The sequence below is a fragment of the Mirounga leonina genome, unplaced genomic scaffold, assembly GCF_011800145.1.
Source record: "Mirounga leonina isolate KUSES-001 unplaced genomic scaffold, KU_Mleo_1.0 Mir_418, whole genome shotgun sequence".
NCBI classification, from domain to species: domain Eukaryota; kingdom Metazoa; phylum Chordata; class Mammalia; order Carnivora; family Phocidae; genus Mirounga; species Mirounga leonina.
This window is the reverse complement of record NW_023270739.1, coordinates 18,833,070-18,855,265: the sequence shown is the minus strand read 5'-3', so window position 1 is coordinate 18,855,265 and position 22,196 is coordinate 18,833,070. Positions and strand designations below refer to the sequence as shown.

Below are 22,196 nucleotides of genomic sequence, written 5' to 3'. Positions count from 1 at the left end.
GCAAATGTTTTGGGTCACTTTCTGCTCAGAGTATCATGAGCTATCTCAAAATTCCCCACAGCAAAGAAGTTTTTAAGGTGTATAGGAATAGCTTTTTTAAAAAAAATTATGTATGTTAATCACCAAATCACCATACATTACATCATTAGGGCTTTTTTAACTTTTTTATTGTTATGTTAATCACCATACATTATATCACTAATTTTTGATGTAGTGTTCCATGATTCACTGTTTGCATATAACACCCAGTGCTCCATTCAGTATGTGCCCTCCTTAATACCCATCACCGGGCTAACCCATCCGCCCACCCCCACCCCTAAGGAATAGCTTTTTGATTCGTCTGCCTCCTTCTCCAGGAACCCTCTCCTGATTTCCTGTACATAAGAGACCTTCCCTTACATTTAACATCCAGAGCTTGTATTTTTACTTTTATTATAGCTCGTGCATGCTCTGCTTTGTATTAAAATCACTTGGATATTGATTCAACCTCCTTTGCTAGACTGTAATCTCTTTGAAGGCAGATACTGTGTAATTTCATCTTTTTTTCTCCTTGCATTGTGTCTGAAACATAAGTAGATGCTCAATGTATTTGTACACATAATCGAACACAGACTTCTCACTTGAGTGCTATTGATCAAAAATAAGAAATACAGCCAAATTATATTCAACTATTAAGTTAGCACTTAATTCAATTATATGGTAAAGGGGGGGATGGCACATTCAGAATGGTGGATATGTTCTTTTATTTATTTATTTTAAAGTTTTATTTGAGAGACACAGAGAGAGAGAGAGAGAGCAGAGCAGAGGGAGGGGTAGAGGGAGAGAAACTCAAGCAGACTCTGCACTGAGTGTGGAGCCCCATCCAGGGCTCTATTCCATGACTCTCAGATCACGACCCCAGTCAAAATCAAGAGTTGGATGCCTCACTGACTGAGCCACCCAGGCGCCCCAGGTATGTTCTTTTAGATCTCTTCTGTAAATTTACATAGTTTTGCTTTTCTATGAAATCACAATGCCTTTAGCAATTTACTGGAACTGCACTGTTAAGGTCTGCCCACTCAGCTTCTCGGTTCACTTCTATGCCATCCTATGCCGCATATCTTTATTGAGCCCTTGCTGTTCAAAGTACACTCTGTATCCACTTCTCTGCCACTTGCCACTTAGTGTATGGAACTGATTACATTACTCTCTAAGAGATGCAGGCAGGATGCCCTCTCAGTATTATGTTTATTCATTTAATTTCTTAGATAGGAAGGCCCTAGTTATGATTTTAAAAACCTTTTCTTCTAGCTCCTAATGGGTTCAACAATAATCCTAAATGTAGTAAAAAAAAAATGATTAATTTAGTGGATGACAATCAGATTCAACAGTTTTGCCCTCTTCTTTATCTAGAGAATGAATAATTTGTTCTGTGAGAAATCCACAAGTAAGAATGGAAAGCTCACCGTACAATGCAGTCATGGGCATTTTTAGCCAGAGACTTATATTAGGAAGTAAGTCCATTTTTGTTACTGTGTGGCTCCAGGCAAGAGCAATGGCAAAAATTCATTGAGTTTTGCTAATTTAATGAGCATTACTGAACAATTACAAGTGGTCATTCCTACTATTAATTTAGTGCTTCTAAATGCCAGGCACTTCCTAGGGATTTTTAAACTTAGAACTCACCATAACCTAACACGGTAGGTTCTACTACCATCTCCTTCTCATTGATGAGGAAACTGAGGACTACAGAATTTAACAACTTGCCCAAGTGACGCAAGTGGTAGGTGGCTAAACGAGGATTAAATTAGGTTAATTTAACAGCTCACAAGAGTTCATTTTTGCCAAAATCCAAGTTCTTTGAAGGTGCCTTACTTGGAGTATTTAGCTTAGTCATCTCAATATCCCCTTAGTACCCTTAGTGTGCTTTGAAATGTAGTGTTTAGACAACACAGAGAGGTGGTAAAGAACCTCAGGTTAACTGCCTGGGTGTGAATCCTAGTTTGCCCATCTAAAATTGAAATGCATTTATACATCCTTTTCACTCTGTCTACTCCCTGTTTAATTAATTTTTCTATAACACTTATCATTACTTGAAATTACATATGTTTACTTCTTTTGGTCTGCATGCCCCTGTAGGATGTAAGCTGTAAGAGGACGGTGACTTTGTAGGTTTTGTTTCCTAACATCAAATCCTCAACACCTAGAAGAGGACCTGGCATGCAGTAGGTATTTCATAATAGATCTATCGAATGTATAAAAGGAGGTTTACTTTGCTTACTGTGTATGCCTAGAGTAGTAATTTTTAATGGGATTAGGGAACCTCACTTTTGCCTTGGTTCACCTTCAATTTTTTAAAAAATTTATTTAGTAAACATAAATATAGTACATAGGATATGCCAGGCTCCATTTTAAGTACTTTACAAAAATTGACTCATTTAAGTCTCACAACACCCCTATGAAGTAGGTAAAATCAGACTCAGGGAATCTGGCCATGTTCCCAACCATTATACCATGCTGCTCCCTAGCTGATTCTTCTAAAAATGTCATCTCCATGGAGCTTAATGCTTGAAAGATGTGTCTTCATTCTCTCCTAGAGAGTGCCCTTCTCTCTTGCCCATCTTTCCTTCCTCTCTACCCAGATTAAAGAGGAAAATAAATAAGATTATTTCAATTATTTTATTTTATTCCATTATGCTTTTCCTTCTTTGAAACAGCAATGGCTACTGTTAGTAAAGCTTTTCTAAGGCCACCTTCGAGGGTAAACAAGTGGTTTGACTCCCAGTGGGCCACTGGACAACTGACATGGTCTGTGTCTGCCTTTCTTCTTTTCCCTGTCTCCTTCCTACTTTTCTAGAACTTCTGGATCCCTGGCACAATCCTTCCCTTCCAGCCTTGAAAGGCAAGTTCAGTGATGTATGGAGGTTGCAAAAACTACCTTTTAAGCCTGAAACTTAAAAAAAGGCCCAATATTATAAACAATTCTTTTTCTTATGTTTAGTCATTTCGTCCTTTCCTGTCCTTTTTACAGTTTGTCTCACAAATACACCGGCGTCCTCAGAGCCTTGGGTCTCTGATACAGCACAGTATTCTCCTGGGAGGCATTTGTCATGAGCACAGCCACTTGGGATTTAGTTTCACTTCTGTCGCTAAGAAACAATCTGCCTCAGGGCAAGTCATTTAATATGACCTAGACTTGGTTTCCTCACCTGTGAAAGACTCAGGAGAGATATTGAGCTGGATGTAAGGTCTTTTGCAGCTCTAAATTGTGATCTTCTTGGAAGAATTATGTAAGGAAGGGAAAGTGCCCAGATATCAAAGTTCCTCTACTATTACTACTGATTGCAGTCTCACTCCAAGGGAGCCATTGTTCTTTATTAAATGGGGGTGAACTCCTCAAAACTGAAGGATGACAGCTGCTGGAGATGGCAATAAATCAAAACCTATTTATTTGCAGAATTCCTCCTCTATTTCTCTGTAAATATCAGGGGGGATTACAAGTAAAAATTATATTTCAGCTCTCTGGTCTACATAATAAACTCTTCCAAGATAAATTCATTTAAAAGAAAACATTAAAAGACCTTCCCCCTTTAGCTTAGGAGGAACATAGCAGTCATCTTGCTTTCTGAAACTGCAGAAAAATCTTGGAACAGAGCATCGGTAAGTATGCTAGGTCTGCACTCCTCTCACACCCAGCAGTTCTTGGGATATCTATGCAGCCCAATCAGCTATAACTATTTCGTACTCTGTATGTACTGGGCTCTGTCATTTCAGAGGGCCCAGAGAACTTTATAAACACCAGCCATTCCTTCTCCCAATGTACTCCTGAACAACAGACTAGTTATTGGTCTCCACGTGTAAACAGAAAGCATGAAGCATAAGGGGAAGAGGTCACTCTAGGAAAATGCAGGCTGTCAGGGTTGCTAGGCTAAGAAATAATAGAAAAGATCTGAATGATTTGCTGTCACTTTAAGATTTATATACTACAAATTGCCTAAGTTTTTCACTTTAAGGTCAGTTAGTCTGTCCGCCCTCCCTATTCTCCAACAGCACCAACTGTTGGAGATAAGAATTTCTCCTGAGAAATAAGTAAGCTTTTACACTGACCTGACTGATCTAAGTGAGCATATCTGCTTGTCACAGAATCATAAAACACTTGCAGAACTGAATGGAACTTGAAAGGACTCTCAGACACCACAGTTTGTCTCACCAAGGACCAGACCTAAAGGAAATAGAATACCCTATGCTTTGGGTTAGACTATGGGTCCAATCGTCTATTAACTTTAAGACAGGGCCCCTAATGCTAATGGTGCATGTAGGTGTGTGGGATTTTGTTTAAGAGTCTTTCTTTAACTGGATGTTCATAAGGTGGTAGGCCAACATTGGGTGGCACAAAGTTTAAGACATCAGCTGGCAAAAACAAAGAAATGTAAGTAAAAGAATGAGGGTAGATGGAGAGTGAGTGACGGCATAGGGGAATGATGAGTTACCCTGTCAAATGTATCTTGAGAGCTTCTGTGCCTGCAGCCTACATTTTGTCATTGCCCTTCTGAAAAATAGCAGAAGAAACAGGAATGAGCTTCTATCATTTTTCTAAGTGATAGGGAAGTAAGACTGAACCTTCCTTTCTAGACTTTAAAGAAATTACATTGGTTAAACACTTTTTCCCTAAAGCTTATATGCATCTTCATCAATCATCAAGACTAGAACTAACACACATCTGAACTTTAAGGAACTTGAAAGAACTAGCATCTTTAAGAGCATGGTTTTAGACAGGAAGCCAAATTGGGGTAATGGCACTTCCATAGTACTCCTTTTGAGCTCTGAAATAATCCATGATCCCATTGTAACAGCTATAACTAACTCTGGTCCTCTGTGATTTGTTTTATTAATAAAGTGTTTGGAAACAAAACTAGTATTTTTGGAGGGACAGGGTTTGTATTCTCCAGTTTGCCAGTTTCCACCACTCCATATTGTCTTGTCTTTAATAGTATTTGAGTTCTCAATCCCTGTCAGTTTCTCTCTACATCCCTGCTTACAAGCTTTTTTTTTTTTTGGTCAACTGTTGCTTTTATCTATTTGTTCTGAACATGTTTTAAAAATTTATAATGTTTTATGGGATTGCTGATTTGTGTGTATCACTTACATCAGTGGCGTTTAGATCATGAAGTCTTTATGTGCAACTGGCACATCTCTGGGGTCTCTAATTTGTGTATCATTGTATCATATCATGCTATTTCATACCTAACTCTTCAGACCAGAGACATGTACCTCTTTTTTGAGTGGCAATTGCAAATGTGGCTTCTAAGTCATTTAATTGTGAATATCATAGTTCCATGAAGATGGCCCATTGAATAAAAGAAGCCCTTTTTGTTGTTATTGCTGATAGGTTATTCCACTTTAACCACAAATGTGGACCTGGAAACTAGACTCTAAAGTGGACCATTATAAAGTGTATTTGCAGTGAGCAGACTTCCGAGGTGATCCCCCAGTGATCCCACCTCCAGCTATTTACTGCATCTGTAAACACCTCCTCTTGTATGTGATCTTAATCTAGTGACTTGATTCTCATGAATAGAATATGGCAAAAGGAGGGCATGTTACCAAAGACTGTGACTTCCAACTCCCTAGCCCTTTCTTGTCCTCTCACTTGCTGTGCTGTTGAAGCCAGATGCCTGTTGTGAGATACTTTATGGTGAGGTCCACATGACAAGGAATTAAAGAAAGCCTTCAGCCAACAGCTTATGGAGCACTGAGGCCTCAGTCCAAAAACCTCTGAAGAACAGAATCCTTCCTACAAACAACCACGTGAGTGAGCGAGGCAGTGGGTTCTTTCCACTTGGGTCTTGAGATGACTGTAGCCCTGCCAGAGACCTAGAACCAAGGACCCAGCTAAGCTGCTCCTGGATTCTTGGCCCACAGAAACTATGAGATGATAAATGTTGTTTTTATATGCCACTAAGGTTTAGGGTAATTTGCTATATAACAATAGGTAGCTAACACAGAATCTTGTTTTTCTATTGGAATAACAGATAACTCTGTTTTATTTCATTTTGTTTGTTTTTTGTTTTACCAAAATCTCAAACTGAAGATAGGAAAGGGGATGATTTAATCCAACCAGAGGTGTTCAGTGTCATTCAGTGAAAAAAATAATTGAAAGTATGTAGCCCAACGAATACTGGTTAAATTGAATTGAACTTAGAAATAATGAGGAGCTGAAATGTAAATGTTCATTATGCAGTAAAGCAGAAGTAGGCTAGCAATGATGAGTAAAACTATGAACACCAGAAACTGTACTATGATCAAGAGTCCTGTGATAACAACACTTACTGGACATCAAATATTGTTGAGTTTGAGTTTTAGAGAACTCCAACATTTAACTGAGGAAAATCAGCAGGGGAGGAGAGAGAGCATCAGAGAGGTAGGAAGATAGCCAGGTAATGAGGAGGCCAAAATAAGATAATACTGACAGTTGACATGAGTATAGGAACCTACTAAAGCTGAAGTGGGGTGAAGGTGGAAAGGGGCATATGGACTTTCTTCCCTCCTGGTTACTGATAACCTTAGCACTGGTTGTGTGGGGTGGTATAACACAGGAACTAGTTAGACCCAAGTAGGCTGAAGGATCAGTAGGAGCAGAGTAAAGGGGATAGTGAGTATAAACCACTACTCAAAAATTCCAAAGATTAAAAAAAAATTATTTGGAAAGAAAATATTGAAAAAGAAGTGAGCATGTGACGTAAAATTTGCTGGTGTGCCGAAATATCTTCAGGGTGAGAGAGATTAAGAGAGAAGACACACGGGCTTTGACCCAAGTCTTACAAACCTTTAAAATGAAAATGCTCTGAATTTCTGACTTCCAAAGAAATTTGTCATAAGACAAATCATATTGTCAAAAGACAAAAGACATTATGCCTTTTAAAAAGGATTTTAGAGGATTATCCAAATACTTGGTCATATGGAATTTTTACCTGGAAAAAGGTAAATTATGTGTTGCAAATAAGTAATCAGATTATTTCCCCAAGTCTAGGGGACAGAAAAAGCCCAATATGCTTACAGTTTCTAGGGGAGTAAAAAACAAGCCACCTTCTCATGAAACTTTTGGTATGTTTCCTTTCTTAAAAAGAGAAAAGGGTAAAATTTGATCTTCAGAAGTTCTGGGAAACTTTTAGACCTAAGAAAAGACTGAGCTGGGGTTGGTGAGGAAAGTGGAAACTGGGTGAAAATGGATAATTGAGCTTTGCTACTAAAGGTCAAGCATTACAAAAGACAGAGGGAAATTATGAGTGGAAGAGAGGAATTAATGTGCTTACTGTTCTAACTATGTCTATGCTTAGAATACATGGAATAGGGGCGGAGCAAGATGGCGGAGGAGTAGGAGACCTGGATTTTGTCTGGTCTCAGGAGTTCAGCTGGATATGGATCGAACCATTCTGCACACCTACAAACTCAACAGGAGATCAAAGAAAAGAATAGCAACAACTCTCTGAACAGAAAAGCGACCACTTTCTGGAAGGTAGGACATGCAGAGAAGTGAATCCGAGGTGATATTTGGGAGGGTAGACGGCGGGGGAGGGGGCCTCCGTTGGCCACTTCTGGCAAGTGATAGAGCAGCGGAACACAAAATCGGAACTTTTAGAAGTCTACTCCGCTGAGGGACGTCGCTCCAGTGGCTAAGCAGGGGGTGGAACCCTTGTGCGACAGTGTGTTCTCAGGACCCTCGGGGTCACAGAAAGACTGGGGATGCCTGAGTGTGGCAGAGCTCCCAGGTATTGGAGCAGGGAAGCCAACTGCAGAGACAGAGCCGTGGTGCGGGCTCTCAGCTCGGAGTTGCCATAAACCATGATCTGTGGCACAGTCGGGGCTCTGCTCCTCCAGCAGGGACCGAACAAGTGGCAGATCTGGGGAGACTTCCCTTTCTCCCCCAGGAGGAGCGGCGCAGGAGCGCACCACAGGGATCTACTGGGTTTGGAGACTCCACACCGAGTTGGGTGCCAGAGATAGAAACGCTCAGTCACAGGCCAGATGAGCACGGAGTGTGGCCTAGAGTGTGGCCAGAGATGGGGGGACGGGAGTGACTGACTGCTTTTCTCTGGGGGTGCACTGAGGAGCGGGGCCCTGAGTTCTTGGCTCCTCCAGGGCAGAGACTGGGAGGCCGCCATTTTCACTCTAGGCCTTCAAAGCTGTAGGGAAAGCTTGCAGGGAACAAAAGCTCCCGAGAGCAAACCCGAGCAGATTACTTAGCCCAGACTCGGCAAAGGCGGGCAATTCCGCCTCCGGCAAAGACATTTTGAAACCATGGCAACAGGCCCTTCCCCCAGAAGATCAGCAAGAACAGCCAGCCAAGACCAAGTTTACTGATCAATGAGAACGGCAGAACTCCAGCGCTAGGGGAATAATGCACATAGAATCCATGGCTTTTTTACCATGATTCTTTAGTCTTTCAAAGTTAATTTTTTTTAATTGTCTTTTTTTTTTAATTTTTCTTTTTCCCTTTTTCAACCAACATCTTATCAATCCCTTTTTTAAAAAACATTTTTATTTTTCATTTTTAGAGTCATATTCTATCCCTTCATAGTAGTTACCCTTATTTTTGGCATATATATATAAGTTGTTCTCTCTTTAAAATTTTGAGATAGTTTATTCTATCAGATCAAAATATACCCTAAATCTCTAGTGTATGGTTTTGTTCTACTCTCCTGCCTGATCACATTCTCTCCCTTTTTTTTTCTTTTTTTTTAAATCCTCTTCTTTCTTTTTTCAAACAACTTCTTATCAATTCCTTTTATAAAATTTTTTATAATTTTCATCTTTACAGTCATATTCCATCCCTTCATCATATCAACCCTTATTTTTGTACATATATAAGTTTTTCTGTCTTTAAAATTTTGGGAGGCACTTTCTTCTAACAGACCAAAAAAATCTAGTGTGTGGCACTGATCTATGCACCAGGCTGATCATATTTGATCATATTCTGTTTTGTTTTGTTTTGTTCTGTTTTTGTTTGTTTTTATCTTTTTCTTTCTTTTTCTTTTTTCTTTCTTTCCCTTTCTTTTCCCTCAGTTTCAGGTCTTTTCTGATTTGTTTAGAGTATATTTTCTGGGGACATTGTTACCCTGTTAGCATTTTGTTCTCATTCATCTATTCTCCTCTGGACTAACATGACAAGATGGAAAAAATGACCTCAACCAAAAGAACAAGAGGTAGTACCGACTGCTAGGGACCTACTCAATACGGACATTAATATGATGTCGGATCTAGAGTTCAGAATCATCACTTTAAAGATACTAGCTGGGCTTGAAAAAAGTATGGAAGTTATTAGAGAAACCATTTCTGGAGAAATAAAAGAACTAAAATCTAACCAAGTCAAAATCAAAAAGGCTATTAATGAGGTGCAATCAAATATGGGGGTGCTAACTGCTAGGATAAATGAGGCAGAAGAGAGAATCAGTGATATAGAAGACATAATGATGGAAAATAAAGAAGCTGAGAAAAAGAGAGACAAACAACTACTGGATCATGCGGGCAGAAATCGAGAGATAAGCGATACCATAAGATGAAACAACATTAGAATAATTGGGATCCCAGAAGAAGAAGAAAGAGAGGGAGGGCAAAAGGTATATTGGAGCAAATTATAGCAGAGAACTTCCCTAATTTGGGGAAGGAAACAGGCATCAAACTCCAGGAGGCACAGAGAGCCCCTCTCAAAATCAATAAAAATAGGTCAACACCCTGACATCTAATAGTAAAACTTACAAGTCTCAGAGACAAAGAGAAAATCCTGAAAGCAGCTCGGGAGAAGAGATCTGTAACCTACAATGGTAGAAACATTAGATTGGCAACAGACCTATCCACAGAGACCTGGCAGGCCAGAAAGGACTGGCATGATATCTTTAGAGCACTAAACGAGAAAAATATGCAGCCAAGAATACTATATCCAGCTAGGCTGTCATTGAAAATAGAAGGAGAGATAAAAAGCTTCCAGGACAAACAAAAACTAAAGGAATTTGCAAACACGAAACCAGCCCTAAAAGAAATATGGAAAGGGGTCCTCTAAGCAAAGAGAGAGCCTAAAAGCAACATAGACCAGAAAGGAACACAGACAATATACAGTAACAGTCACCTTTCAGGCAATACAATGGCACTAAGTTCCTATCTTTCAATAGTTACCCTGAATGTAAATGGGCTAAATGCCCCAATCAAAAGACACAGGCTATCAGATTGGATTAAAAAACAAGACTCATCGATATGCTGTCTGCAAGAGACTCATTTTAGACCCAAAGACACACCCAGATTGAAAGTGAGGGGGTGGAAAACCATTTACCATGCTAATGGACACCAAAAGAAAGCTGGGGTGGCAATTCTTATATCAGACAAATTAGATTTTAAACCAAAGACTGTAATAAGAAATGAGGAAGGACACTATATCATACTTAAAGGGTCTATCCAACAAGAAGATCTAACAATTGTAAATATCTATACCTCTAACATGGGAGCAGCCATTTATATAAGCCAATTAATAACAAAAGCAAATTGAGAACAATACAGTACAATACAATACAATAATGGTGGCGGACTTTAACACCCCCCTCACTGAAATGGACAGATCATCTATGCAAAAGATCAACAAGGAAATAAAGACTTTAAATGACACACTGGACCAGATGGACTTCACAGACACATTCAGAACATTCCAACCAAAAGCAACAGAATACACATTCTTCTCTAGTGCCCATGGAACATGTCCAGAATCGATCACATCCTAGGTCACAAATCAGGTCTCAACCAGTACCAAAAGATTGGGATCATTCCCTGCCTATTTTCAGACCACAATGCTTTGAAACTAGAACTCAATCACAAGAGGAAAGTCGGAAAGAACTCAAATACATGGAGGCTAAAGAGCATTCTACTAAAGAATGAATGGGTCAACCAGGAAATTAAAGAATTTTAAAAATTCATGGAAACCAATGAAAATGAAAACACAACTGTTCAAAATCTTTGGGATGCAGCAAAGGCAGTCCTAAGAGGAAAGTATATAGCAATACAAGCCTTTCTCAAGAAACAAGGGAGGTCTCAAATACACAATCTAACCCTACACCTAAAGGAGCTGGAGAAAGAACAGCAAATAAAGCCTAAACCCAGCCGGAGAAGAGAAATAATAAAGATCAGAGCAGAAATCAATGAAATAGAAACCAAAAGAACAGTGGAACAGATCAACAAAACTAGGAGCTGGTTCTTTGAAAGGATTAATAACGTTGATAAACCCCTGGCCAGACGTATCAAAAAGAAAAGAGAAAGGACCCAAATCAACAAAATCATGAATGAAAGAGGAGAGATCACAACCAACAACAAAGAAATACAAACAATTATAAGAACATATTATGTGCAACTCTATGCCAGCAAATTAGATAATCTGGAAGAAATGGATGCATTCCTAGAGATGTATCAACTACCAAAACTTGAACCAGGAAGAAATAGAAAACCTGAACAGACCTATAACCACTAAGGAAATTGAAGCAGTCATCAAAAATCTCCCAACAAACAAAAGCCCAGGGCCAGATGGCTTCCCAGGGGAATTCTACCAAACATTTAAAGAAGAATTAATACCTATTCTTCTGAAACTGTTCCAAAAAATGGAAATGGAAGGAAAACTTCCAAACTCATTTTATGAGGCCAGCATTACCTTGATCCCCAAACCAGACAAAGACCCCATCAAAAAGGAGAATTACAGTCCAATATCCTTGATGAAGATGGATGCAAAAATTCTCACCAAAATACTAGCCAATAGGATCCAACAGTACATTAAAAGATTATTCACCACAACCAAGTGGGATTTATCCCGGGCTGCAAGGGTTCAACATCCGTAAATCAACCAACGTGATACAATACATTAACAAGAGAAAGAACAAGAACCATATGATCCTCTCAATAGATGCAGAAAAACCATTTGACAAAGTACAGCATCCTTTCTTGATCAAAACTCTTCAGAGTATAGGGATAGAGGTTACATACCTCAATATCATAAAAGCCATCTATGAAAAACCTACAGCGAATATCATTCTCAATGGGGAAAAACTGAGAGCTTTCCCCCTAAGGTCAGGAATGTGGCAGGGATGTCCATTATCACCACTGCTATTCAACATGGTACTAGAAGTCCTAGCCACAGCAATCAGACAACAAAAAGAAATAAAAGGCATCCAAATCAGCAAAGAAGTCAAACTCTCACTCTTTCCAGATGATATGATACTTTATGTGGAAAACCCAAAAGACTCCACCCCAAAACTGCTAGAAGTCATACAGGAATTCAGTAAAGTGGCAGGATGTAAAATCAATGCACAGAAATCAGTGGCATTCCTATACACCAACAACAACAAGACAGAAGAAAGAGAAATTAAGGAGTTGATCCCATTTACAATTGCACTCAAAACCATAAGATACCTAGGAATAAATCAAAACAAAGAGACAAAGGATCTGTACTCAGAAAACTATAAAATACTCACGAAAGAAATTGAGGAAGACACAAAGAAATGGAAAAACATTCCATGCTCATGGATTGGAAGAACAAATATTGTGAAGACGTCAATGCTACCTAGAGCAATCTACACATTCAATGCAATCCCTATCAAAATACCATCCACTTTTTTCAAAGAAGTGGAACAAATAATCCTAAAATTTGTATGGAACCAGAAAAGACCCCGAATAGCCAGAGGAATGTTGAAAAAGAAAAGCAAAGCTGGCAGCATCACAATTCTGGACTTCCAGCTCTATTACAAAGCTGTCATCATCAAGACAGTATGGTACTGGCACAAAAACAGACACATAGATCAAGGGAACAGAACAGAGAGCCCAGAAATGGACCCTCAACTCTATGGTTAACTCATCTTTGACAAAGCAGGAAAGAATGTCCAATGGAAAAAAGACAGTCTCTTCAACAAATGGTGTTGGGAGAATTGGACAGCCACATGCAGAAGAATGAAACTGGACCATTTCCTTACACCACACACAAAAATAGACTCAAAATGGATGAAAGACCTAAATGTGAGAAAGGAGTCCATCAAAATCCTAAAGGAGAACACAGGCAACAACCTCTTCGACCTCAGCCACAGCAACTTCTTCCTAGAAACATCGCCAAAGGTAAGGGAAGGAAGGGCAAAAATGAATTATTGGGACTTCATCAAGATAAAAAGCTTTTGCACAGCAAAAGAAACAGTCAACAAAACCAAAAGACAACCGACAGAATGGGAGAAGATATTTGCAAATGACGTATCAGATAAAGGGCTAGTATCCAAAATCTATAAAGAACTTATCAAACTCAACACCCAAAGAACAAATAATCCAATCAAGAAATGGGCAGAAGACATGAACAGACGTTTTTCCAAAGAAGACATACAAATGGCCAACAGACACATGAAAAAGTGCTCAACATCGCTCGGCATCAGGGAAATCCAAATCAAAACCTCAATGAGATACCACCTCACACCAGTCAGAATGGCTAAAATTAACAAGTCAGGAAATGACAGATGTTGGCGAGGATGTGGAGAAAGGGGAACCCTCCTACACTGTTGGTGGGAATGCAAGCTGGTGCAGCCACTCTGGAAAACAGTATGGAGGTTCCTGAAAAAGTTGAAAATAGAGCTACCATACGATCCAGCAATTGCACTACTGGGTATTTACCCCAAAGATATAAATGTAGGGATCCGAAAGGGTACGTGCACCCTGATGTTTATAGCAGCAATGTCCACAATAGCTAAACTGTGGAAAGAGCCAAGATGTCCATCGACAGATGAATGGATAAAGAAGAGGTGGTATATATATACAATGGAATATTATGCAGCCATCAAAAGGAATGAGATCTTGCCATTTGCAACGACATGGATGGAACTGGAGGGTATCATGCTGAGCGAAATAAGTCAATCAGAGAAAGACATGTATCATATGACCTCACTGATATGAGGAATTCTTAATCTCAGGAAACAAAATGAGGGTTGCTGGAGTGGGAGGTGGGGTGGGAGGGATGAGGTGGCTGGATGATAGACACTGGGGAAGGTATATGCTATGGTGAGTGCTGTGAATTGTGCAAGACTGTTGAATCACAGATCTGTACCTCTGAAACAAATAATGCAATATATGTTAAGAAAAAAAAAAGATAGCAGGAGGGGAAGAATGAAGGGGGGAATCAGAGGGGGAGGCGAACCATGAGAGACGATGGACTCTTAAAAACAAACTGAGGGTTCTAGAGGAGAGGGGGGTAGGAGGATGGATAGCCTGGTGATGGGTATTAAAGAGGGCACGTTCTGCATGGAGCACTGGGTGTTATGCACAAACAATGAATCATGGAACACTACATCAAAAACTAATGATGTAATGTATGGTGATTAACATAACAATAAAAAGTATAAAAAAATACATCAATACATTCCACGAGTTTGATGTATCAAATGTACTTGAGAACATGCAGACCTTTGCATTGGTGAATATTTCAATATTATAAAGGGCATATTACAGAAGAACTATTCTTACCAAAGGAATAAACTTTTGTCTTTGAAACTTGAAACAACAAATACAAATAAAGCATGAAAAACATGCTTTGAAGTGTGCTAACAGATCAAGATTGCATTTAGCAAACCACCTTTTCTCTGTTTAGGAACAATCTCAGGGATTCCAAAACACAATATGTTAATTAAAGGATTTCAGGTAGCAATCATGGAATATTTTTCATGACAGATGAAGAACACAGATATTTTGAAGACTAAAATTGCATAAACAAAACAAAGAGACACGGTGTCCCTTTTGCGGCACTGCAAAGTTAGAGTGAATGCAAATGAATGTGCTGGCAGTAAAATTACACTATTAACCATCTGAAGATTGGGCTCATTACCTAAGAAGGCAAAGCATCAATTTGTAGCATTATAACATTCTGTTTGTGCTGATGAACACGTGTTTGGATGTTTTTACATATTCTCTACTCATTTGGGTGCATAGTAAGCACTTTCGCATCAGCCTCTTGATAAAAGCTTAATTTTGTATTGTTTCTGTTATATTGTTTTCTCTAATGGGAATGATATTCTGTCTTAAAAATAAACACTCCATTTGTTCTCCAAATAATTCCGAGTTCAGGTTCTTTTGTTCTCGTTATCAAATGGCATATACACAATTACGGATATATCTTAAGATTGAGGCACTCTTCGATTTGAAAAAAAATGTAAATTTGAATAACGAGAGGAAAATATTCATTCAGTTGCTCATTCTTTTATTCTTTAAATGTGCATGTATTGAGCTAAGCACATTGGGAAATTCAAGGATGGATGTGACACTGTCTCTGCCTTCAGGATGTTTCTAAGGCAAGAGTGGTAGAGCATTATTAGTACCTTCAGAATAGGCAGAGCTATCAAATCTCAGAGGAAAGAGACAGCAGTGTATTATTGCCTTCTACAAACATTTTTGACCACCTATGATGTGACTGGCACTGCTGTAGGGGCTGGGTATATAGGAAGGAACAAGATAGTCAAGGTCCCTGAACTTATGGACCCTGCATCTTGGGGGAGAGGTGAAAAATAAGGAAAAAACAACACATAAATAATCTAACTTCAGGTAGCCATAAGTGCCACGGAGAAACTAAAGTGGGGCAATATGAAGGACAGTGATAGTATGTGCGTGTGACTTTGAGGTCACCAAGGCCTGGATGAGGAGACAGCAGCTGAGTAGAGATTTGATGATGTATAGGAACAAGGGTATGAAAATTTGAATAAAAGACTTTCTAGGCAAAGAGACCAGTATGGAAAGACCTTGAGGCAAAAATGAGCTTGGTCTATTCTGGAACAAAAAGAAACCATATAACTAGAGTTGAGGAAAATGGGAGAGTGAGAGATGAGGCCATGAAGGTGGGAAGGGGCCAGAGCCTATTGACTTCTGTAGGCTGTGATAAAGATTTTATTCTAAGTGAGAAGGGAATCCATTGGAGATTTTATTTTATTTTATTTTTATTTTCTTTAAGATTATTTATTTATTTATTCATGAGAGATGGAGAGAGAGAGGCAGAGGGAGAAGCAGGCTCCCCGCTGAGCAGGGAGCCCGAATGCGGGTCTCAATTCCAGGACCCCGGGATCATAACCTGAACTGAAGGCAGATGCCCAACCATCTGAGCCACCCAGGCACCCTCCATTGGAGATTTTGAACAGAGTGTGCGTGATCTGATTTACATTTGAGAAGGATCATTCTGGATGCTGTGTGAAATTCAAATGTAGAGTGATAAGAAAGGTAACTAGGACAGAGATTAGGCATCTATGAATTATCCAAGCTAGAGAGAACCAGTGAGAAATTGACTCCAGTAGTCTAACCTAGAGATGATAGTAGAACCTATTGTGGCAGTCCAGTTAATGGTGGTTGGTTTGGACTAGGGTGATAATTACCAAGGTGAGAGAAGTGGTTCCATTTAGGGGAAGTTTCATAAAGGAAGTGATATGGAACTATTTGAGCTGAACTTGACAGGCAGGCTTGTGACACGGGGGTAGTCACTTATTGATTTATTGAGTGTCTACCATGGGCTGCACACTGAGCTCGGTGTTGGGGGTACAGCAGTGTAGAAGTCCTTGCAGACAACGAGGAGCAAACTTGCTGAGGAAATAATATTTTAAGATACAAAAGTAGTGAGGTGAACAATACGCGTATAAGAATTACTTCTGGAATTGTTCTAAGGCCACTTTATTCTTTTCCTTTTACTGTAGAAAATTGTATGATCAAACTCCTTTGTATGCGTAACTCTCCTTGAATTTGCAAAAGTGTTAAGCTTCTATCAGTAGACACTCAGTTCACTGTCAGTTGGCAAATTTCATCAGATCACTTCCTTAGAAATAGTGGTTAATATTTATCTTTCTCGTTCTAAGGAGAAATTATAGCCTCATTAGAAAGGAAAAGAGCAGAGGAGAATACAAAATATATGGTAAGTTCATACATTTAGGTGCAAGTCTAACTGTTCATCTGCTTTCAGTCTTGCCCACTGAATCTTTTCCCAGCTGGTTGACCCTACTTCAACTTTCCCTCCTTCTCATGCCTATTGTATACTGCCTCCAAAATTGACTGGCCTAAAGCAGTCCAGTCATGTCTGTTCCCCAGAGCCTATAGAACAAATTTCAAATTCCTTAGCCTGACATAGACCAACCCAACCTACTTTTTCTGCTTTATCTCTGACTATACTCTCTAATTGTTTAATCACACTGGATTTTTTTTTCTTTTTTTAAAAAATTATTTAAAAAACTGTGACAAAATAACAAAACATAAAATTTACTACCTTAACCATTTTTAAGTGTATAATTTAGTGGCAATGATTAAGGACATTCACATTGTTGGGCAAATCTCATTGCATTTTAAATCACACAGTATCACTATTCCCCTAATACTTTCGGCAATCTATATTTATATTTATATGATTTCTGCTGATCCCTGAAATGCTTTCCTTTTCCTTATCAGTTAAAGTCCTACATTATCTTGAAGACCAGTGCTCAGATCCTACCTCTTGCTTTAGGCTCCTATGAAATCTTATCTGGAAACAGAAGATCAACTCTGTTGCTAGGTAACATAGTGCTTACAGTTAAAAGGACACGTTGGTTGGCAAACTGCATCTAGACTGGGAGGATTTATACATTAACTATAAATACCTGATGGGGATGTGATACTTTGGTCTTCCTTGAGTGATAACTCTTGTAATTAGGCAGATTCCTAAGTCTATGGAGTTGTACAAGAGATAATGCCTCTCAGGGGGCATGAGGCTTCTAATTCAGGAACATTCCCACACCCACCCAATATTGATCTTGTCTTCTTGTACCTGAGCTCTCACCTGAGGGGCGTGGACTGATGTTTGTACCAATATAAGGACTCGCACTGAAGGGAACCCCTGAAGGCGCCCTGCTGGTCAGTGGTGTTTCCTGTATGACATCCTTCTCATCCACCTAAAGCCAAGTTTGGCCCACAGTAGTCTTGTGAGTCTGAACATTTCATTGGACCTAAGAAGAACTGCTTTGGGGAGTTTAAACAATATGTAGAGATGGTGTCCTAAGTACTAACAGCCCTTTCACATCTGGACTGAAGACTGCTGTACATAGGGCCAGGCTAGGAAAGCATTGCTTACCTTTGGAAGAAGCTGGATTGCCTGTAGAATTCTTTGTCTGTGCCCAGAATTAAGGATTCCAATTTCCAACAAATCCTGATCTTCCATAACATTGCTTCCCTGAAACAAACCCAGAAATGTTACAAGTTAAATTAGGTATTTTTACTATGGGTAAATAATGATTTATTTAATGCAGAGAAAAATAACCAACAAGTGAGCTGATTTTTACAAACAAAAACAGAGTCATTCTTCTATGAGGGTGAGGGCAAGTAGGAGGTCACCTATGTGACTGAGTTGAAGGTTCTGGGAAAGCTTCCTTCCTCTCAGAAATGCTCTTATGGCTCACTATTTATGGTTGGGTTATCTGCATTGGGGATTCGTTCCTGTGACCTAAAACTCTGTTCCCCTAAAAATGTAAATGCTTCTGAGAAGAGTTGCCCTTTAGGATCTTCAGTGATTTACCTATACGTTGACATGAATGAATCAGTTTTTTCTTCCCTTGAAAACAGATTGTGAGAGGAGGACTGATTAAAAAATTGAAATATACTAGGCTAGTTAAAATTGGGAATTAATAATTAATCTTAAAATACTGAATGCCAGACATCTGATCAAGATAATGGGGATATAGCAATGAATAATTTGCAGGTCCCTGCCCATAACTGTCTTTATTCATTCTAGTCCAGGGATGGAAACAGATTTTCAAAGGCAGGTAGAATGCTGTGAATATGCTATGATGGTGACACATGCTTGGGAACCCCAAGGGGATCTGGGGGGTGTTTTCAGCAGAGATGATGTCTGATCGGATATCTGAAGCATGGTTAGGACTCAGCACTCAACAGAGGGAGGACACAAGAAAAATTATGTACAGTGTCCTGTGGGTGAGAAAGAACATAGCATATTTGGAAGCACTGGGTTCTTGGATGAGTTGGAGAGAGGAACAAAAGGTAAGGCTGGCAAGGTAAGCCGAAGCCAGACTATACGCACATTGTATGCCAGGCTGAGGAATTCAGACTTCATCCTGACCATAACGGGGAGCCATGGATAGATGGTAAAAACAGGAGTTACATATGAGATTCTAAATTTATAAAGATCAATTTAGTTTAATTTTAGATCAATTTAGTGGCTGGGCCTCAGTTTCCTTACCTATAACATGACAAAGTTGAGCCACACGATCTCCAAGGACCAGTCTAGTCCTGAAATTCTTTGATTTCAATGATTTTTTAGGCCTCTGATTAATATTCTAATACAGAAATTTATAGATTATTTATTTTGTCCCTAAATTTTAGTCTTTTGTAGCTTGTAAGCTAGTGTTTCTCTTTAAATTGAGGGGTCTGTAGAGAAGTTCAGAATTCAGATCACTCCTTTTCTGGACAAATCAAACTGTCTTATTAATGTGTAACAAAAACACTGAGTAGAAATTACAGAGCACATATTTATGGAGAGCAATGGGTACTGACAGATATTTAAAGCAAAAGAGAATGAATTCGAAAGGGCAATCCTGGGAGCATGGAGACCATTAGGAGCTACCGCAGTTGTTCTAGAGACAATGTGGGCTTAGACTGAGGTAGTGGTGGTCATGGGAGATAGAAAGATATGGGTGGGTTTGAAACTATCAAGAAGTTTGACTCAGTGACTGAATGCATGTAATGATGGAGAAATGCAGAACACACAATAGTTCCAGGCTTGGACAATGGGGGTGAATCATGATGTCTTTTCCTGAGGTAATAAAGGAGGATGGGCCTATCTATATGGTACAAAGTGAGACCAATATTTTTCCCTGTACAGGGACAGAATAGACGAATATAAACAATTTAATACCAGAATACATTATAAATGGATAATTGATTGTTCTTAGAAAGATTAAAGCCATAAAAATGGTACCATAGCTAGAGATTTAAAATGGGCATTCACTGGGCAAAAACATTCCACCTACTCATGATATCATTCCTATGCTTAAGCTACCCTGGCCTTCTCAGAGGAGGCAGAATGATCCAGGTATATAGCAGCATGATAATGAAAAGCCTAATGAAAAACAAATAAAGCCAGTCTTGGCAAAATGCCACAGGAAACATTGCTCTCAAGAAATTACTCTGTGCACACAATAGAGCATGGCTAAGAATATAAATGGCTTCATTTTGAGAAAGCGTTATTATTTCCAGAAATGGACCAGTATGTCCTGAGTAGGATATATCATACCATTCTGTATTTGACTTTTAGTCTTTAAAGGGTTTCCAAAAGGAGTTAAAAGGATCTTAAAAAACAAAAACAGAAAAAAAAAACCACAACAAGAAACAAAAAACTTTGTCCATCTATGTGTTAGACCATTACCAGGTTTTCCATGGGCTAAATTAGCAGCCCACAACATTAGCTCACATACATTCTTTGGTGTGTCTGCGTTTGTCTTCTGTCAGTGTGTCTTCTGCTTCAGTAATTATAGATACCTACTATCTATAGGTAATCCTGAAAATTTGATTTCAGTATTTGAATACTGAAATGATATGAAGGATTAAATCCTTAAAACCACTGTTCTTCCTCTAAACTACCAATATACCATCTTCTCTTACCTTCAGTAGGAGGAACCTTTTTGAAAAACTGTAGGGAAGTTAGACATCTTCTCTTTGGGTCAAATTTCATAGCATATGGAATAATTACCAAACACTTTTGAAAAATGAGTGAAAATTTGGGAAGCACAGTGCAAATGGTGAGAATGTGCCCAAGGGGAAATGGTACTAATTGTGGAAATGTAAAGAAAAGGATTCACTGTCCCCAATGAGGCATGCTGTTAGAAATTTTCTATTTTCTCTCTTATTGCAATATATAGAGATACCAAAAATATCCTGGTGCATCATCTAGCCACTCTTTTTTTGAAACACCACCAGGCTTGGAGTCTAAAGATCTGGGTCCGAATCTTGTTTGGGTAAACTTAGCTAAGTCATATATTATTTCTAGGTCTCATGGTCCTCACCCGTAAAATGCAGTTCAATGAATACTCATTAAGTTCTAAAATGCTATGATTTCAGTCATTTCTAACTTTTGATTAGTATCCTTATATGTAAATATAGATTGTATAATTTGAAGTTACATTTACATTGCAACTACATTTTAGTGTTTCAGAACTTGCAACCTAAAGTTAGCTTTAAGAAGTATGGTTGACCCTTGAACAACATGGGTTTGAACTGTGTGGGTCCACTTAAACCTTGATTTTTTTCAATAAATACAGTACAGTACTGCAAATCTATTCTCTCTTCCTATGACTTTCTTAATAACATTTTCTTTTCTCTATTTTACTTTATTGTAAGAATACAGTATATCATATTCATAACATACAAAATATGTGTTAATCAACTGTTTATGTATTAGTAAGGCTTCCTGTTAACAGTAGGCTATTAGTAGTTAAATTTTGGGGGAGGTAAAAATTATATGCAGATGTTTGGCTGCATGGGGCAACCAGGGTGAGGGGGGTGGTCAGCACCCTAAACCCCTGCATTGTTCAAGGGTCAACTGTAATTATAGAGAAATACAAGAATGCACTTTTTTGGGACAAATTAATCTCAGTATTAGGTAGGAACTTATAACATTTATTATTAAAAGAAATGATAGAATACCTTAATTCTGTAATATCATGGATTTTCCAGCTTTTCAGAGAAAAATTAAATATTTCAAATCTTACAACTAACCATTTCATTTGCACTTGGGTAACAGATGTGCCATCAAAGACAATAAACATGTCCATTCTTCCGGGGGAGTTGAAATTTATTCTCATGTTATGACTTGCCTTCACTAAATGTTAGAAAATCTCAGCTTATCCTTCCCCCTGCCCCCAATAATAGCTGAATGTAAACTCTAGCTTTCTCCCTGCTCCATTCATTTTTCACATGACTGGCAGATCAAAGATTTTTGGAGTAGAGCTCCATTATGTGTGTTTTCTGCTTAATCAACTACTACACTGCATTCACTCTCTACCTCCTCATCCCCAGTACGCATACTGCCTCTACTTCCTTATCTCCCATTTACTTCTCAACCCACTGCAATATGCTTTTACCCCCACTAACTCCATAGAGTTTCTCTGCCAAATGTTGAGGAAGACTTCTCAGTTGCCATATCTAGTTGATTC

At 38.9% G+C, this 22,196-nt stretch overlaps 1 protein-coding gene across 11 annotated transcripts in view; it reads right to left on the bottom strand.

Annotated features, from left to right (window-relative positions):
• Positions 1-22,196, bottom strand: part of ANKS1B (ankyrin repeat and sterile alpha motif domain containing 1B) — a 717,443-nt gene that overhangs the window by 303,584 nt on the left and 391,663 nt on the right. For all 11 annotated transcript variants that reach the window (XM_034987766.1, XM_034987767.1, XM_034987769.1 and 8 more), the window contains one exon: positions 18,104-18,202. In XM_034987766.1, coding sequence (XP_034843657.1) covers positions 18,104-18,202 — 99 coding nt within the window. The remainder of the gene's footprint in view (positions 1-18,103; positions 18,203-22,196) is intronic.